Source organism: Chenopodium album, chromosome 21 (genome assembly GCF_948465745.1).
Source record: "Chenopodium album chromosome 21, dcCheAlbu1.1, whole genome shotgun sequence".
In the NCBI taxonomy this organism is placed as follows: Eukaryota; Viridiplantae; Streptophyta; class Magnoliopsida; order Caryophyllales; family Amaranthaceae; genus Chenopodium; species Chenopodium album.
In genome coordinates this window covers 37,614,040-37,634,243 of record NC_137854.1, presented here as the reverse complement: position 1 = coordinate 37,634,243, position 20,204 = coordinate 37,614,040, and the positions used below count along the sequence as shown (strand labels likewise).

The 20,204-nt window shown below is 36.2% G+C and overlaps 1 protein-coding gene across 1 annotated transcript; it reads right to left on the bottom strand.

Moving 5' to 3' along the window:
• Positions 1–794: 794 nt before the first annotated feature.
• LOC145602418 (F-box protein SKIP14-like) lies at positions 795–5,974 on the bottom strand. Its single transcript, XM_081658611.1, has 2 exons — positions 3,741–5,974; positions 795–2,482 (listed from the first exon to the last, which is right to left on the bottom strand). Exons 1-2 carry the CDS (start codon positions 5,055–5,057, stop codon positions 1,931–1,933), a joined length of 1,869 nt encoding a protein of 622 aa, XP_081514737.1. The 5' UTR covers positions 5,058–5,974; the 3' UTR covers positions 795–1,930.
• Between the last annotated feature and the right edge of the window lie 14,230 nt (positions 5,975–20,204).

Sequence of the window (20,204 nt, the reverse complement as noted above, 5' to 3'; positions counted from 1 at the left end):
GTTGCAACTTTGGGGTATTATATGAAAGATATAAAATATTCCAAAGTTGTATCCAAAAAAAAATCGGAGTTAGTATAAACTTATATGAGCTTATCTTAACTTATTGTACTTTGTATAAAATTATTTTGGTTGAAATAACTTAAATTAAATAGGGCCTAAATAAATAATATAGAGCCACAAAGGAACTTTCAAACCCTATTCTCTCCATACTCATTGTTACAGAGGCAAGTCAGGCAACCCTGTGGAAGGATGAATCACGAATTTACTAAAATGCATAAAATGATTATTTAATTCCCTTCATCTTTTCTATTCTCCAATATTAGAGGTATACATCATAATTTATTCTACAGTGTGAATTTACAAACAATAAAAATTCACAATATGTTCTCCATTCACCAAGTTAAATAGGAAACTAGGGCAAACAAAATAGGAAATTAATTTTAATTTATTATTCCAAACGCAGCAATAATATACTATGACCTTTGACATTTCAAAATCTTCTACAGAGTTGTTACATTATTATTTCTATACTGATAAATGGAGTGAGATCATAAAATGAACTTCGCAGTAATTACAATTAACAAACATACAAACTAAACATTCGAAGGTCAATTTTTATAGTCAATATTTAGGCAACCATCAAAACTAAAGGGACTTCCCGCTGATTATATAGATCAGCTAGAGGATGGAAAGCTGAAAACTTGATTCTAGCACACTAGACTTACAATAATGAAAAATGAATGAAGCAAATTCAAATTTTGGTGTGCCAAAATCATTTCCCGAAAAAATTGAAATACAAAATATGTAAATATTTATTTTCATAAACAACCAAATTATCAATGTTTTCCCAGCAAACTCTGCCAGGGAGGAACAGCTAGTACAGGATAAAATACCAATTATCCACATATACATACAGTGATTGATCAGACTTTGCGATCTCAAACCCACACCACTCAGCCAAAAAAAAAAGGCTAGTATATGTGGGTTCCTACCCTCAAGTCTGAGCAAAACAATTATTCATCACAACATAAACCTTGAGTTTTTAGTTTATTATTACAAAACGAAAGTTAATCCGCCTGGAGTACCTGACGCAAGCGGAGAGAAGCCCAACAGTGCTCAAGTAATGGCATAGACGAGCACGCATGAAATGGGGGATAGATAGGAAGCCCTGCGACATCAGCCACTTAGATACAACATTTCTAGACAGGATCAGCATCTGAACAGCTTTAATGCATCAACAAACAGCCTCACTGTCATGCAGAATGGCAACTGAGTGCTCCTTAAAAGTTTCATCTTAAGGAAAGTATCTCTAGCAACAACAGAGATGTCGTCGACCTTCCATCTCAGCGCAATCAATCTAGTGTGTACCAATTACACTGAACTGCCTTTTTCTTTAACCAGCTACAATAAAGCAAATTAAATGAGGTCATAACTATGTATTGAAGTAACTACTTAGGGAGGCCAATCAATACCCCCCTCCATCACATCAATTTCTAGGCTTGTGTGGTGATATCTGCTTCCAAGCCAACCGAATGTCGTACTTTCAGCAACAACAGCAAAGCAAATCAATGTTAACCACCAAGAGAACCACCACCAACAAGATACTGAAATGTCAACAAATTTTTTAAATTTTCTTTTTACTGCATGATCAACAGCAGCTCCATAACTCAGAAAACTTGAACCTGCAGAATTGATTCAGATGCCTTCCTAGCACTATAAAACAAGGATCCGCCGGAAGCCCAAGCAAGATCAGTGTCCTTCACGATGACAACAGCAATGTACGAGGGAGACCAAAATCTGTACAACTAAAGTTTACCTATTGAATGCCTTCATTATGTACTACATAAAAAATGCTAGCCTTTGGTCATAGAACTCCAAGCAAAAAGCCACCAACACAAAAGAAACCACAATACACATACCCAGTATACCCCTAGCCATGAAATGAAGCAGATGGCTCCTGATGAATGACATGCTGAGGAGGGCTGACCCTCACATCTGGCCTCTCGGGACAATGCGATCCTTGGTTCCAACAATCAGAGCAAAGTGAGTCAAGACTAAAGGTTTCCTCATACACACAATCATCATTAATACACTTCCCACACTCATAACACCGAGCTATACAGAGGGTGCAAGCCCGGCACAGCTCAGCGGCATGGTTTTTGCCTTGACAGCCATCAGCAGGGCAATCATAGACCAGCCTCATATTTTGGCACCTTGGACACAACTCTAAGTCAATGGGACGATCATCTTCATAAGAAATATAAAAGTTTCCTCTGTGATAGAAGTGTGGCTTGGGACGATTATTTAGTACTCGATTACTAATGTCTAATAATGACATCAGCTCTTCAAAGTGCTTCTGCGTCACACCAAGACGCCCACCAAATCGGAGAAATTTAATCCCATTGACAGCCACCGTTTTGAAAGCCCTCAAGCAATTCACTACACCATCATTACTTAGTCTTGTACACCCTGGAACACTCAGCTGTAAATAATAGCAAAAATGTTTAGCAATGAACTAGTAAATAGAACAAAAATTAACAGTCAAGTTAACAAAAAATCAACTTTAATTAATTCTGACATAATGAAGAAGATACATATGAACGGAATAATAATTCAAAAAATAATATTGAGCAGGAAATCAAGGTAAGTTGTAACTTATCCAAACGCACAACATAAAAGCTAGACAACTGTTATATCAACAGTGTTGATTTGTTCTGGACAGAATCACATTATTAAATGGCTGCCCTTAGAGAACCCATGCCACTTCACCTCATATTGCCCTCCCTTCAACAAACACACTTGTACATCACCTCAAAGGCTCCAATCATTCTTTTAAAAAACACATCCTGGTGAATAATAATGAATAATTTCCCAAAAATCCTTGTTCAAAAAGCAATTCTTGATGCACTATAGGATATCATAGAATCAAATCCCCATATTCAAGAAACTAACTTGTCTACACCAAATGAACATAGCCAATGTCATAAAGTCAGTTACAACCTACAAGTGTTTCCTTCCTTCATTATATGATAATAACCTCAAACTCAATGATGGCTATCAAATTTGTCAAGAGGGTGCCCAAAAAAAAGTACACATCAACTCTATATATCTATATGGCTTCTTTGACAACTTAAGAATTAATGATGAAAAAAACCTTTTGGGAACAAGGGGAGGGGGGGGTGAAAAGAATCTAAGTTGGGACGATGGGAAGAACACAGAGGAAGAAAATGGAAGACAATGCACATTGATCTTTGGAAACACTGACATAATGTGCTTCTTACGTAGTAGTTTCACTCGTCAATCCCTCATATCTTTTCTACTAGCACCAAAATTATAAAAGTAAGATAATAGCTCACTATAATTATATGCAAGCCAGCAAAATAAAGAGTAATTCTGACAGGCTTATTAACTTAGATACACGAATTAGTTTTCATGGGGAGATTACAATCCATAATCAAGCAATCTATGTCTCCCACAATGAGGAAATAAAATATGAGAATCAGAGCCATAGCGTTCAAACAATAGTTACTACGTATAATGTTTCCCTTAATCTCAATCACCCATCTTTCCCTTAATCTCAATCACCCATCTTAAATTCAGTATAAGGTCTTAATTACACTATCTTTACAGCCAAAACACGGAGCCATAGAAGCGTTAATAAGCATTACCACACTGCAAGAACAATAAAGGAGAATGCAAGAAAAAACATGTATATAAAAGCTTATTGGCATAGTGATTACCTTAATCAACCTCAGGTTGCTAAGGAGGACACGCATCAAACCATCATCTGAGATCCGTTGGCAGTTCACTAGGTTCAAGCAGTGAAGGCTACCTTGAGCCCTGTTGGTTAATTGCAGAAGAATGTCATCAGTGATCTTCTCATTGAGTGGACTATCAATATGAATACTTCTCCAAAGAAGGGGATCATTTCGAATCGTGTGACACAATGACTTGCATACTCTTTCCACAGAGAGCAGATCACGAACACCCAGATAGGCAAGAGCATAGCTCAAGGCTGGGTGAGGAGCTTCAGAATTATCATCAGTATCAAAAGCCACCTCAGTACTCTTCCCATCATTATCATCATCTTGATCCAAGATATCATTAGATGTACCAAACTTAGAATCCTGCGAGGTACAAGAAGCTTTTGATATATCACCAACATCAGCAGCCACCACCTCAGTACTCTGCACATGATTATCATCAACCTTGTCAAAGCTATCAAACTTAGCACGATCCAAGGTACAATCGACACTAAAACCTTGATTATACACCAGATGCTCTAATTCCCCATTCGGAAGATACCCATCAAACCCGGTAATCTTCCAGTGGTTATCAATCCCGTCGAAGCTAGAATCACCAGTAGTACCAAACTTAGCAACCTTTAAGGTACAAGGAGCCTCAGGTATATCAGCAGCTGCCTCAGTACCCTTCCCATGATTAATATCACCTTTGCCAAAGCTATCATCAGCAGTACCAAACTTAACACGGTCCAAGGTACAAGCAAAATGGACACCTTGATCATACTCAAAATGCCCTAATCCCCCCTTAGGAAGATACCCATCAATCGCGGTAATCTTCCAGTGGTTATCAAACCTGTCAAAACTAGCATTATCAGTAGTACCAAACTTAGCACCATCTAAGGTACTGGTACAAGCAATGCCAGCATCGCCTTCATAGACCGAACGCCTTTGTAATCCCTGCTCAGGGAAAAAGCTATCAGCCCAAGTATCTTTAAGTATCCTATCATCAAATATCTTATTTTCAGGAAACGTCTGGAATTCCATAGCCGCCGAATTCCACCAAAAATTCCATCCAGCAAAAAGAGGGTAATCCCCTTTACAACTACCACCCTCGGCCCCGCCATAACCACCGTAATCAGCTCCTAGATCCTCAAGCCACCCCGTGATGGCGGTAACCGTGGAGCTTATATCCATCCCAAAAGGATCAGCAGGCAACAATTCACGAATGTCCTTGTCCTGTGAACCACCCTGACCTATATTTTCCTCAGCAAGATGAGCTGGAAAGATCGGCCGATGTGAAAAATTCAAAGCCATACTATCCTTCAACTAGAATTTCCCACAAAAACAACAAATTCTCTCTCCTACCAATCAACCCCTTCAACGAAAAACCCTAGATTTCTCTTCTATTTTCTTTTTTGCATAATTTAGACCAAGAACAACAAAACGAAATGAAAGGGAAAAAAGGAAAGAAAAACGCAATAATGCAATTGTAGAAATAAACCCTAATTAGTGGGAAAATTGAACAAGAAAACCCTCAATTTTCAGATAGCAAACCAAAAAAAAACTGCACCAAAAATATCACGGAGTTTCTTGTATAGACAAAAACTGGCTATACATAGAACAGTAAACAAGATTAACCCTAAAAACACCCAATAAAACGATAGATTTGAATTCTTCTATACAAAACAAGCAAGACAACAAAAAAAAACAAGCAATTTATTTTTTTTGAATTTTTCAAGTATGAATTGGGGATAATATCAAAAACCTAATTGAATTAAAACTAGGGTTAGCTTCCAAATTACTAAACAGTAATACTACAACTACAATGAAATTTCCCGAATCGGAATCAAATTGAATCGGAAAATTACAATGAGAAAGAAGAAAGAAGAATCTAACCTCCCACCTAACCACCAATAATATTTCCCATTTCGATTAAAACCCTAAAAAATCTAGCAAAAAAGGGAGAGAAAATTAAGGAAAAATCAATGTACCTGGGAAAATCTAATACGATCCGAAGAAGAAAAAAAAAAAAAAAAAAAAAAAAAAAAAAAAAAAAAAAAAGAAGAGGGAAATGTAAAATGAAAAATGAAAAAGAAATGGAAAATCGGAGGGTTGGAGAGGAGAGAGAAAGTAGAGAAATGTGGGGGATTGGTGAAAGAGGAGAGAGAAAGCGGGAGAAAAATTGAAAAGTGTGGAAATGTAAATATGAAGAGAGAGAAAGAGAGGGAGAGAAAAGGGCACGTGTTGGGAAAGGAAGGTTAAGGGGTTGTGCTGTTTCTTTCATGTGGCGGGAGTGCTTGCTGCATTGCCTCCTCTTCTCTTCTTTTTATTTGGGTGTTGTTATTTGTCGCTCCCATTTTATCGGGTAACGCTCCCTTTTTTTCTTGAAATTCCAATTTTACCCCTAATATATAAATACGGTTTTTTCCTTCCCGACCAACATTTCTCACTTTTTTACTTCTCTCTCTAACTCTCTTACTCTCTAACTCTCTAAAACAATAAAAAAAAAAAAAATTCCAAAATTGTTCTTCATTTTTTAAAAAAACAACAATCATCATAAACACAAAAGAAAATGGGTGATTCGAGGCGGATTAGGCTGAGATTCGGAGGGAGGACCTTCGGCGGCGCTGGTGGCAGGGGCGTAGGCGGCGATGGTGGAGACGAGGTAATTTTTTTTTTTTATTTTCAAATCCCAGGTGACATCCGCCCAGAATTTCCGGATGTTCCATGGAGGATCCGGAAATTCCAGGCGGATCCTCCAAGGAACTTCCGGAAATTTTGGGCGGAAGTTCCAATTTTTTTTTTTTTTTTTTTTGGCCCGTTAATAAAATTGTTAATTTTAATTTTTTTTTCGGATTTTGTTTTTTTTTTGTTATTTTGAAGTGTTATGGTGATTATTGTTGGTATTATTATTATTGTTGTTGTTATTATTGTGCTTATTATATTTTAAAAAATATGATAATTTTTATTATTTTGTTGATATTAGGTTTTTATTATTAATGTTAAGGTTATTGTTGTTGTTGTTAATTTGTTTTTTTTTTTTTTTTGGATTTTGTTATTTTTGTTGTTATTTTGAAGTGTTATGGTTAGTATTATTATTGTTGTTGTTATTATTATTATTATTATTATTATTATTATTATTATTATTATTATTATTGTTATTATTATTATTATTATTATTATTATTAGTGTTATCATGTTTAAAAATACGATTAGTATTATTATTAAACTAATTTGATATTAGGGTTTTTATGGTTATTGTTGTTGTTTAATTTATTTTTTTTGTTGTTGTTGTTGTTGTTGTTGTTGTTGTTATAATAATATTAATATTAGTGTTATTAGTAGTACTATTATTAATATTTTTAATTATGATTAGTATTATAGTTGTTGATATTAGTGTTATTATTATTGTTATTATGGTTATTGTTGTTGTTAATTTGTATTTGTTGTTGTTGTTGTTGTTAAGGTTATATTTGTTGTTGTTAATTTGTATTTGTTGTTGTTTTTGTTGTTGTTATTATTATTGCTGTTATTGTTATTATGGTTATTGTTATTACTAAAATCGGATTATTTTTTAATTTTATGTAGATCGAGGGTTCTGGTGCTCGACATGCAATATCACGACGTCTGAATGCGTCTGTTAGGAGACAGACATCTCGATCTTCACCGGTTCAGCCCGAGCAGCAGCAATACGGGTCTACTAGTGGTTGGTCGAGAGACCAACAGTCTAGTAGTAGTCGGCCCTTGTACTCTGCAAGTGGAGCACCCATATCTGACGAGGAAGACGAATGTTCGGCTAGTCATGCTGGTGACCGGGATGAAGAACAGGACCCTCAGGATTTCCATATGGTATATAGGGGTCAGTTTGGGAGATTTGTTGGTAGTGGGTCGAGTCAGCCTACTTCCAGCTCTGCAGAGGCATGGTTAGTGCAGGAACCGATGCCGGGTGGGCCTGAGGATGGGTCAGTTATCCCTAGTTTTGGCGGTCACGTGGCACGGTATATCTGGATGGAGCAGGAGCGTAGTGTTTTACGCTGTTTGAGTAGGACAAAGTTATGTTCTGACTTGTGTACTTAGCGAGGCCGTCAACCTGTGGAGGACATTGCGGAGATTGATGCTAGTTGGTTGTCTCACTTGCCCGACCTGATGTTTAAGAGACTTGATTGGCCGTTGATTTCTGCTTTTGTTGAGAGGTGGCAGCCAGATACGAACACCTTTCACATGCCATTTGGGGAGATTACGATCTTGCTGCACGACGTGTACAACATACTTGGGTTACGGGTTGCAGGCAATATGGTGTCCACTACTCCTAGCACGGACGTGTTACGGGACGAGTGCTCGGTCACCATGGATATGACTCCAGATGATCTGTCTGAGGTTTGCGACACAAAGACCATTTGGCAGGGTAGTGGGGTGTTGACTGATAAGATTTTTTAGTCGACATTGGCGGTCGACCGGGATTTTAGTGAGCAGCTTGATGCATACTTGTGGTTAGTGCTTGGAGGTACACTGTTTGTAGACAAGAGTGGTAACCGTACGCATCCTTCCTTCCTCCACGAGCTATGTCACACGGATGTCCCTATTAACGAGTATGCTTGGGGAACAGCTGCACTGGCCTACTTGTATCGGCAACTGGGCACGGCATCACAGAAAGGTGCTGATTCGATTGCTGGTTGTCTCACGCTTCTGCAAGCGTGGATTTACGAGTACTTTCCGTGCTTTCGGCCACAGCAGGGTACCTTGACCCGGGACCTTCAAATGCCTCGTGCGTCTGCTTGGGATGTAGGAGCGGGATGTCCTAGCAAGAACCTGGAGCGCCTGTTAGCTTTTCGTACTAGGATTGATGCGCTTACTGACCGTGAGGTGAACTGGCTACCGTACGGAGCTGATCCTGCATTACGAGTGCCCCCCACTTTATTCATTGGCTGCATCCAGTACCGTAACATCATTGAGCCGTACATGCCTGATAGAGTGGTCCGCCAGCTTGGTTTCGTGCAAGGCATTCCCCGCGAGATCATCAGGCCAGAGAAGGCCAAGAGGCCGACTAACTTGAAGATGTATCGGGTAGATTTCCCGACTGAGATGACAGCTGTGATGTGGAACAGGTTTGTCCCTGGGGTATCTCAGAGTGTTGTTTTAGGTGCCCTACCCAGGCTTAGTGCTGCAGCTCCTTCGGTTGCGCCCGGTTACATGCAGTGGCTGTACAGGTTTTCTCACCCGCGGGTATCTCCAGGTCCAGGAGTTACAAGCAACCTGCCTAAGCGGACTAACACTGATTACGTAAGTATTAATGCTTATTATTATATTAACAATGACTTCTATTAATTTTTGTGTTATCAGGTACAAGGTCAAGACGGATAAAATGTGATCCACCAACTGTAGCAATCACAAACTCTCGAGTCGGTGACCGAACCCCGTTGCGTGCCCTAAGCGGTAAGACTGTGATGCATGGGTAGTAGCAAGTTGGTACTAGGCCTACTCCGAGACAAATCACCCTTGCGTTGAACCACGTAGCAATAGGAAATAAATCTTGAATTGTAACCATCCAATGTCGCTCCCCGACAGCCCCACCATCCCATCGAATACGCTCCACGTTCATCCAAATTCGCCTAAGCCCGTAAATCCGTTCGTACAAATCAGGATGACCAGCGACCTCGTTCGCTATTGTTTCCCGAGCGTCATACCACTTATTTTGATCGCCAAAGAAGAAGTCGGCGACGCAACGAAAGCCACAGTTCCCATCACCAATGACATCCTTCCAAGACGAAATGTACGGCAACATTGGGGCTGGAAGCAAGGTCAAATACCTGCATTGACTAATGTCACTTGGATCTACAACACAAAATTAAAAGATAAATTATTAGTAAAGCTACAAGTATTAAGTTTACATATTTTTATGTTAAATATAGAATTTTAGTATTACCTGGTTCTTAGTCACCACCACGTTGAGTGTGTTGACGGTTCACATGCTCGAAATAGCTACGATCACGCCTGGTGTTATTTCTTTTCGGTCGACCATGAGTGTTAAGGTTGATATGTGGTTCTTCAAGGTGTGAATGATCTGGATGTAGCTCCTCCTCAATGATTCGCGTTACATTTCGACGTACGGCCGGGTCACTTTCCATGACTTCGTCGATCAGGGACCGAAAATGTGCAGCCTCCTCGGTCGAATCATTTACCACTTCAGGAATGTTAACACCATCACAACCAATAACCAGTGTCTTCCAGAAAGAATGAATTTGGCTGCTATATAATCCCGTCTGTGCAACTATCGATTCATGTATCTGGCAAGCACATGGAAGACCATGGGTCAGACGCATAGCACATCCACACCGTTCATGGACCTGGTAACTCAGTTCCCGCATCCTTTTCGTCTCGTTATCCAGAACTTTCAAGCAATGTTGAGACACTTTGCCATTTATACGTGACAGTGGCAACTGTTTGTACATCTGACCAATTTTAGACCTTGATGCCTCCAAGTCATTACGAATTTGTATGATGCGATTACCGATATGACAATGGACTCGGGCCCATACGGTATCCAAAGCACCTGCCAATGATTCTAATTAGTAAATTCAAATACAATTACAATTAATACAATTACAATTACGTAACAACGAGAACAACTAATAAAATAATACAACTAACCTGTGGATGATTCTAACCAAGTTTTCACTGCTGAATGTTGGCTCTCAACTCTGCAGTTGGTGGTGTTACCAAAATGAAGAACCTGGTTCGTCCAAAATTTCACAAATTTCTCCTTATGACAAAGCCAAGTTCTCTGAACATACTGAATCACTTCCGGATATTTTCCCCACCTCACTTGCATGGCAGTTAGAGCACGATCATACTCCGCCTGTGTTGTTGCATTCACGATTTTGAACCATCTCCCAGCTCTAAAACTGACACCAACCGTCTTGTTTCCAAACATCTTCGTCACCTTAGCCTCCACATCTCTGTTGATGTGCCATAGACAGAGTAAATGTGACGTCCCTGGAAAGACTTCTCTCAAAGCCGCACATAGCCCAAGATCACGGCCTGAAATAAATACAGATGGCTCTTTATCAAACCCAATCAACTCCCTTAATCTCTGCAACACCCGCCGATAGCTAGCCGTGCACTCGTCGCGCATGAAAACATATCCAACTAGAAAATTCTGGTTTGTCGGTGTCACGCCTACTATCTCAAAGAAAGGCATGTTATATCGATTGGTCTTGTAAGTAGAATCCATACCTATGACATGTGGGTATGTGCGGAGTATGTTGACCATGATCGGGTGCACCATAAATGCATGTTGCAAAACGTTGTGATCATCATTCGTGAACCAGTAAATGTATTTACTCTCTCTCGCTAGATGAAGAAATTGCTGAACAACTCCTCTTCCTTCGGACATCTCCATCCTGAAGTCATTTCGGCAATTGTAAATGTGTCGGATGTTTGTAAATCTCTCGGCTTGCTCCTTCGTGACCGATCACATCGCAAATACCGATACGGCCGACCATATCTGGTTTTGTTATAAGACGATTTCACCAATATAAATCCCAATTTTATGGAAACACCATCAGCCCATGTAACAGCATCGTCAAATGTAGGAAAAAACGTATCGGTGACAAAATTCCCACTATAATTCACACCGTCACCGCCTTCCTCAGATTCCATATCCTATACAAATTAAACAAAACATGCTTTATGTCAAAATAATAATAATAAAAACAATAATAATAATAATAATTATAATTATAATTAAAATAATAAAAATAATAAAAACAATACTAATAATAATAATAATAATAATAATAATAACAATACTAATAACAATACTAATAATAATAACAACAAATACAAAACAATAACAATATTAATGATAATAAAAAAATTATAACAACAACTACAAAACAATTTATAAAACCATAACGTTAATTAATTAATAAATAATAATAATAATAACAATAACAATAATAATAATATTAATAATATTAATATTAAAATTATATTTCTACTAATTAATAATAACAATATTAATAATATTAATATTAATATTAAAATTATATTTCTACTAATTAATAATAACAATATCAACAACAATAACAACAATAAAAATAACAGCAACAACAACAATAATAATATCAACTACAACAACAACAATAATATCAACATATTACTAATAATAATAATAATAATAATAATAATGAAACAAAAAATAAACATATTACTAATAATCATATTAATACAACAAAATTACATTAATTATCAAATACTAAATCACAACAATAAGCACAAGACCACGAAAAAAAAATACATAAAAAAAAAACTTAATAAACGTACTTAAAAAAAAAAAAAAAATATATAGTAGGGACATCCGCCTAAAATTTTCGGATGTCCCTAGGTACATCCGCTTGAAATTTCCGGATGTTCCTTGGTACATCTGGAAATTTTAGGCGGATGTCCTAATTACCGAAAATAAAAAAAAAAAAAAACTTACAGAATGATCCGACGCATTCTCCGGCGTACGTATGTTCCACTCGCCGTCCATGACCCAAGACCCGTCGGCAAATTTAACGATTTTTGAAAATAGAAAATTTAGGTGGTCGTGGGGACCGATTTGGTTGCATGGTCGTGGGGACCGATTTTGGGAAGCTCAGGACAACAATGTCGTGAAGTAAGGGGACCGTTTCATGTATTGTGTCCAAATGGGGAACAAGGTCCTTTTTATAACCCAAATTGCATAAAGGGCATAGTGGTCCATTCAAGTCAAAAAGGGAGCGTTACCTGGTAAAATGGGAGCGACAAATAGCAGTTGAGTTTTATTTTCGGTCGTTTTTAAATACTTGTTTCATTTTTTTATTTGAAAAACTTTAAAGTTTGTATTTTGTAAATTGCAGCCATCAATAACTTAATACCTAAAGCGAAACCAGTGATGACACATGTCATTGATTAAAAATTTTCCCTCCAATTTTTATTTCCTTTTTTTTGTCTTTTTTTTTATTTCGTCAATTTTCCATGAAAAGTATTTACAACCTGTAATTTTCTCTTAATGAAATATTCTTATATGTATATATTTTATATTAAGTAATTTTTGTAATATTCGCGATCTCCAATATTTCTATAATATTCTCATGCTAATATTACTACAATATTCTCATGCTAGCTAATATTATTATTAGGAAAAAGCCTTACTTCTATTAATAATCTCATGCTATTTTTTTTTTTATAATAGTATTTGATGTTCATTGTTTTCCTTAATTTACTTATATATATTATAATAAAAACCTACGACTAGTTCACTCTTTTTTAAAAATTTGATTTTTATATATAGAAAAATATAGTTAAAGTTAATTAAACCTGTATAAAGAAATGTGTATGTCAAAATTGTATCAACAAAATAGGGACATGATAAGGTATATGATATGGGTTCTAAATAATCAATAACTCCTATATTTTTTTTCATATTTATAAAGTTTAACACATCAATAGCATGTACATGCATCATTGTAAAAAAAAAAAAAAATTAGGTAAAACAACTTTTTTTTTAAGTTTATAAATGTAATTCTTTGTGTCCTCAAAAAAATAAATGTAATTCTTTGTTAATATATAATTGTTAAATTAATGTTATAGTTCGTCAAATAATTTTATAGAATCCATGCATGGCACAGGACTTTAACTAGTTAAAAAAAAAAATTGGAAATTGCAGCCAAAAAGTTCTTATAAATTGTAAATTCACTAGGCGAAAAAACAAGTTGGCCACCGGTTCAAAACCCCCCTATGCCACCGGTTTCGAACCGGTGGTCATTTGGGGGGTGGCAATTCCTAGAAGAAAGGCCACCGGTTTAAACAGCTAATTGCCACCGGTTAACCGGTGGTATTAATTATTTTGGCCACCGGTTAACCGGTGGCAATTATGATTCGCGCTTTTTTTTTTTGGAGGGATGACAGAAAATTGCCACCGGTTAACCGGTGGCAATTATAGGAATATATATATATATATATATATATTTTCCTGCAATTATTCCTGCTATAATTCCTGCAATTATTCCTGCTATAATTTCTACTGTAATATAATTATATATAACAAGATTTATAAATAAATATTTAGACATTAATAATTAAAAACCAAATGCAATACAAAAAATAAAGTATCATATACATAAGTACAAATTTGCACCATACTAACTACACAAACAATAAATAAAGTAGTCTAAAGGTTAATCAACAAAGTTTAAATTCAAAATGATGTAACATTTACAAATTGAAAGTGATGAAAGATGTCAACATGTCTCGTACTTCATTAAGGTCCTTGCTTGTTAACGGATCTCCCTTTTGCACCTTGCAAAACTTGGAATATATATAAATTATGTTAGAATAAATTAGTTAAATTAAACATGTGTAAATAAATATGCAAAAAATTAAATCACATAAAACGAGCAACTTACTAAGTTTTAGGACGCATTTTTCATAACATGTTTTCTACTTTGCCCATTTTCTACATTTTTTAACTAATGAGCTAGTTCTTTCTCATAACATGTCAATTATACTTAGTTTTAGGTGGCTAAGCCTTGAAATCACCTAAAACGAGCAACTAACTAAGTTTAAGGACCCATTTTCATCCTAAATGGCCTAAATAAGGCCTAAATGACTTCTACATTGCCCATTTTCTACATTTTTGAACTAATGAGCTAGTTCTTTCTCATAACATGTCAATTATACTTAGTTTTAGGTGGCTAAGCTTTGAAATCACAGAAAAAGAGTAACTTACTAAGTTTAAGGACACATTTTCATCCTAAATGGCCTAAAAAAGGCCTAAATGACTTCTACTTTGCCCATTCTCTACATTTTTTAACTAATGAGCTAGTTCTTTCTCATAACATGTCAATTATACTTAGTTTTAGGTGGCTAAGCCTTGAAATCACATAAAAAAGCAACTTACAAAGTTTTAGGACGCATTTTCATCCTAAATGGCCTAAATAAGGCCTAAATGACTTCTACCTTGCCCATTTTCTACATTTTTTAACTAATGAGCTAGTTATTTCTCATAACATGTCAATTATACTTAGTTTTTGGTGGCTAAGCTTTGAAATCACATAAAAAAGCAACTTACAAAGTTTTAGGACCCATTTTCATCCTAAATGGCCTAGATAAGGCCTAAATGACTTCTACTTTGCCCATTTCTTTATTTTTGAACTAATGAGCTAGTTCTTTCTCATAACATGTCAATTATACTTAGTTTTAGGTGGCTAAGCTTTGAAATCACATAAAAAGATCAACTTACTAAGTTTAAGGACGCATTTTCATCCTAAATGGCCTAAATAAGGCCTAAATGACTTCTACTTTGCCCATTTTCTACATTTTTGAACTAATGAGCTAGTTCTTTCTCATAACATGTCAATTATACTTAGTTTTTGGTGGCTAAGCTTTGAAATCACATAAAAAAGCAACTTACAAAGTTTTAGGACCCATTTTCATCCTGAATGGCCTAGATAAGGCCTAAATGACTTCTACTTTGCCCATTTCTTTATTTTTGAACTAATGAGCTAGTTCTTTCTCATAACATGTCAATTATACTTAGTTTTAGGTGGCTAAGCTTTGAAATCACATAAAAAGAGCAACTTACTAAGTTTAAGGACGCATTTTCATCCTAAATGGCCTAAATAAGGCCTAAATGACTTCTACTTTGCCCATTTTCTACATTTTTGAATTAATGAGCTAGTTCTCTCTCATAACATGTCAATTATACTTAGTTTTTGGTGGATAAGCTTTGAAATCACATAAAAGAGCAACTTACAAAGTTTTAGGACGCATTTTCATACTAAATGGCCTAAATATGTCCTAAATGACTTCTACTTTGCCCATTTTCTACATTTTTTAACTAATGAGCTAGTTCTTTCTCATAACATGTCAATTATACTTAGTTTTTGGTGGCTAAGCTTTGAAATCACATAAAAAGAGCAACTTACTAAGTTTTAGGACGCATTTTGGTACTAAATGGCCTTGAACGGGTATCTAGGCATATGATGATGCAAACATTCAACATATTGTTGTAATTATTTATAATTAAACAAGACACAACTTGTAATATCATGAACAAACTTTTATCAAATGGATAAATAGCGAGAAATATAGTTCCATAAAGTTTATAGTTCATACCAATATAGCTAGTACAATAGATGTAATGTCACGAACTTCCCACTTGAGTAGCTAATAAACTTGTGCTTCACTACATATCAATCTACAAAAATAAAAAATAAAACAATAACAAAAATGTTAGTAATTTTGTCAAGAACTACAAAACAACCTAAAATTACACATTAAAACATACCAATTAATAATTACACATTAAAACATACTACCAAAATTCACCTAAATAAGTAACAAGGTTACTAATAATCTCTAATTTAATAAAAATTACCCACTAAAACTTATGAAAATTCAAATAAGTTACAAGGTTATTAGCTAATCTCTAATTTATTTAAATTTTCTTAATAAAACAACCTAAAATTCAGAAAAATTAGGGTAAACTACATTCAAAACTTAAATTTAATTTGTCAATTATACATTGTTCAACATGCAAAATAAATTAAAACTAACCCTAGGTGGAGGTGGAAAGGGAGGAGAGATGGTCGGTGGTGGAGCGGCGGCGTGGCACAGTGGCGCGGCGGCGAGGGTGGTGCTGTTGTGGTCGCTGCTGCTGCTACTGATTTATGCTGCTGCTGCTGCTTCACTTGCTTTCACTTGGAGGGCCGCGAAATTGGAGGTTCCAGGTGGTGGAGGGGGTGCGCGGAGGTGGTGGAAGGTGGTGCGGTGGCGGTGGCTGACGCTTTGTGGTGGTAGCTAGGGTTCGTTGTTTGTGAATGGTGGTGATTAGAGGAGTGCGCGCTGCTGCTGTTTGTTCGTGAATGAAACAGGAGAAAGAAAGAGGAAAGAGAAGGAAGAATAGAGGGAGGGAATATAGGAGGCGCGACTTTTTTTTTTTTTTTTAATATTATTGATTATTGCCACCGGTTCAAAACCGGTGGCCTTTGGATTATTGCCACGGGTTTGTATTGAACCGGTGGCAATGTGGGTTTGGTTTGAACCGCCCATTTTTTAAGCCACCGGTTTTCTAAAACCGGTGGCCATTGACCGGTGTTTTTTTGAATTTTTCTACTAGTGATTGCAGCCCGATTTAACATTTTCATCTGTTTACGACTACGTGTCGAAAAATATTCAATTAAAGTTTAGGGGGCATTTTAAACCTTAAGGAACCGAACTGAGCTCGGAATTAGCGAAAAATAACGTAAGTGCCTCGTTTTGCGTAACAAAAAATAGTTACCCACAAATCGATACATTTTTGTTATGCAAAACGAGACACTTGCATTATTTTTTTGATAATTCCGAGCTGAATTCGGTTCCTTAAGAGCTAAAATGGCCGCTTAAACCTTAATTAAATATTCTTTGACACGTAAAACCGATGAAAAAGTTAAATTGGGCTGCAATTTACAAATTATAAGAACTTTGGGCTGCAATTTGCAATTTTTTTAAAAAATGGCTGCAATTTGCAAAATACAAACTTTAAATAGATGCAATTTGCAAATTTTCCTTTTCTTTTCGATCGTTTTCAAAAACTAGTTTCATTTCTTCATTTGAAAAGTTATACAATATTTAGTTTATTTCTCTCACCTAGAGACCCACCATTAATCTTATTTTATTCATTTCATATTCTCTATTCCAATTCTCTCCATTACTTTTGCTTTTTATAGTTTTTTATTCTTCCACTTACCCCACTACGGCACTACCTTCATATTTTATTACTTTCTCCAGTTTTTCCTATAACTCCGCACATAGAGAAATAGAGCAAATATTTAAAAATGGAGGGAGTAATTGTTAGTGGTCAGAGGTATCACTTTGGGTGTTCGGATCGGACTTACAGAGTATTAAATTTTAATCATGTCAAATTATTGTATTGTATTAAATTTGAGTCATGTTAAATTATTGTATTATATATGAGGAAATTTTGACAATTACCACCTTCTGTTATGTCCATTTTAGCAATTACCACCTTCTATATTTTTTTTTTTGAAAATTACCACCTTCTATTTTCAAAAACATCAAAAGTTATCACCTTCTTGCATCCCAACTACCACATGACGTATTTTAGGCTCATTCTTTCCCATTCCTCCCTATTTCCCTTACATTTCTCATTCCTAACTGACAAATTATTTATGAGAGAATAGCTTAGCTTAATTATTATTCATCAATAGGTAGAGTATTTATACAAAACCTACGCTCATAAGATAGGAAACAATATTCCTAAAAGATATACTAAACCCTAAAGATATGTTCTCTAAATAATATCTTAACATAAATATCCTAAATATATTATTCTCCTAATAAGATCAATACAGAAAATATATCACACATATATTTTCCAATATTATCTCTAACACCCTCCCGCAATCGTAACGGCAGTAACATGAACGTTGCGATTGGAAATTCTTCAAATTGTTGAAGCCGAGATGCACACTTTTTTTTATTTTTTTTTAAAAAAAACTTTTGCAGCCATGTTTCTTTCTTGGTATCCTTGGTTTTCTGTCACGGCCCTTTGCTGGTGTCCGTAGTCTTTTCTCACGGCCCTTTGCTGGTGTCCGTGATCTTTTCTCACGGCCCTTTGTTGGTGTCCACAGTCTTTTGTCACGACCCTTTGCTGGTGTCCGCAGTCTTTTGTCACAGCCCTTTGCTGGTGTCCGTGATTTTCTGCCACGGCCCTTTGCTGGTGTCCGTGATCTTTTGCTACGACCCTTTGTTGGTGTCCATGATCTTCTCCCACGCCCCTTTGCTAGAATCCATGGTTTTTTTAAAAAAAATAAAAAAAATTAAAAGTACGTCAAACGTGGCTTTTCTTCATCTCTATGGAGATGTATTACGGAGAAAACTAACTCACATAGTCCAATAACCAAAAAATTCAAATTAAAGAATAGAAATTTCAAAGACTATTAATATAGCGGAAGCAAATAATATGAATCTCAGCGGTGGGTTTAACTTTCTAACCCACCAGCAGGGGGGAAATTTTTGTGAACGGTCCCAAGATTTAACCTGCTCTTGATACCATGATTAACTCAATTCTCATCCCCCCTTTCACTTTTTTCCCCCAAACAATCAAAAACACTTCAATTCACTCCTCCAAATCAAAATTGACGAACAATTATTGGTGGTTTGGGGAGAAAAAAGTGAAAGGGGAGATGAGAATCCAAATAGGAATGAGAAATGTGAGGGAAATAGGGAGGAAAGGGAAAGAATGAGCCCAAAATGACGTCACGTGGTAGTTGGGGGGCAAGAAGGTGGTAACTTTTGATGTTTTTGAAAATTGAAGGTGGTAATTTTCAAAAAAAAAAATAATAGAAGGTGGTAATTTTCAAAAAATAAAATAGAAGGTGGTAATTGCTAAAATGGGCATAACAGAAGGTAGTAATTGTCAAAATTTCCTATATATGATCCTGTTTACTTTACCTTGAAAAAATAATATTTATAAAAATAATTTTAGTTTGGTAAAAATTAATAACTCCAAAGAAAAAATATAACTGTGAATTAGTAAAATTAATTTTAATTTAGTTCGGCAAAAATGATTTCAGTTCATAAAAATAATTTTAATTCAACAAATGAAGTGAAGAGACCTGAGTTTAAATTTGAATTGGATCTTTTCAAGGGAAAATTTCACAAGAATAATCCAACCTTTGTCTCATTCTCCCAAAATAATCCCACCTTTTGATTAACTTAGAATAATCCTAAGTTTACTACTTATTCTCTTACACCAAGCCTATTTAACTGGTTACCTGAAGTTCAGGTAAATTTTTTTTTTTTTTTAAACTTTTTCTCTCCTTCTTCCTTCTTTCTTCTTCAACTCTATTATAGGTTTAGCCACCACCTGAACTTCAGCCACCACCTGCGCCACCATGATCTCCGCCTCCACTTACCTCACCCAAACCCAGATCTAAAACCCTTTCCCCACTCCTATCCAGACTCAAAACCTCCAACCCCACCAAGCTGAAACCACCAGCCCCACCCATACCCCGAAACCCCAACCCCATCTACCCAGCTCGAAATCCCAACCTCACCTCCCTGAACCTTTTCGTCACCCCTTCCCCTCCCTTATCAAACTCCTCTTACTACATACACCTCCCCTTCAAACCTTAAAATTTCTTCTCTTCTCTCTCCTTCAATTGAATTTGGGGCTAAATTGGGCATGTGTCTTTAATTATGGGCTGAAATAAGAAGTTATTTTTTGGTTGGTGTTGATTACGGCACGCTGTTAAGGGTTGTCGGTGGTTGTAAGTCGTTGATGTTGTGGGTTTGTTTGCGGTTGTACTAGTTGTGGGTTGGTCGTGGTTGTTATATTGAGTGGTGATTGTTTAAGGTTGTGGTAGGTGTTGGTGGTGGTCATGGATGGTGTGTTGAGTGGTGTTGGTGGGTGATAATGGAGGTTGGGAAAGG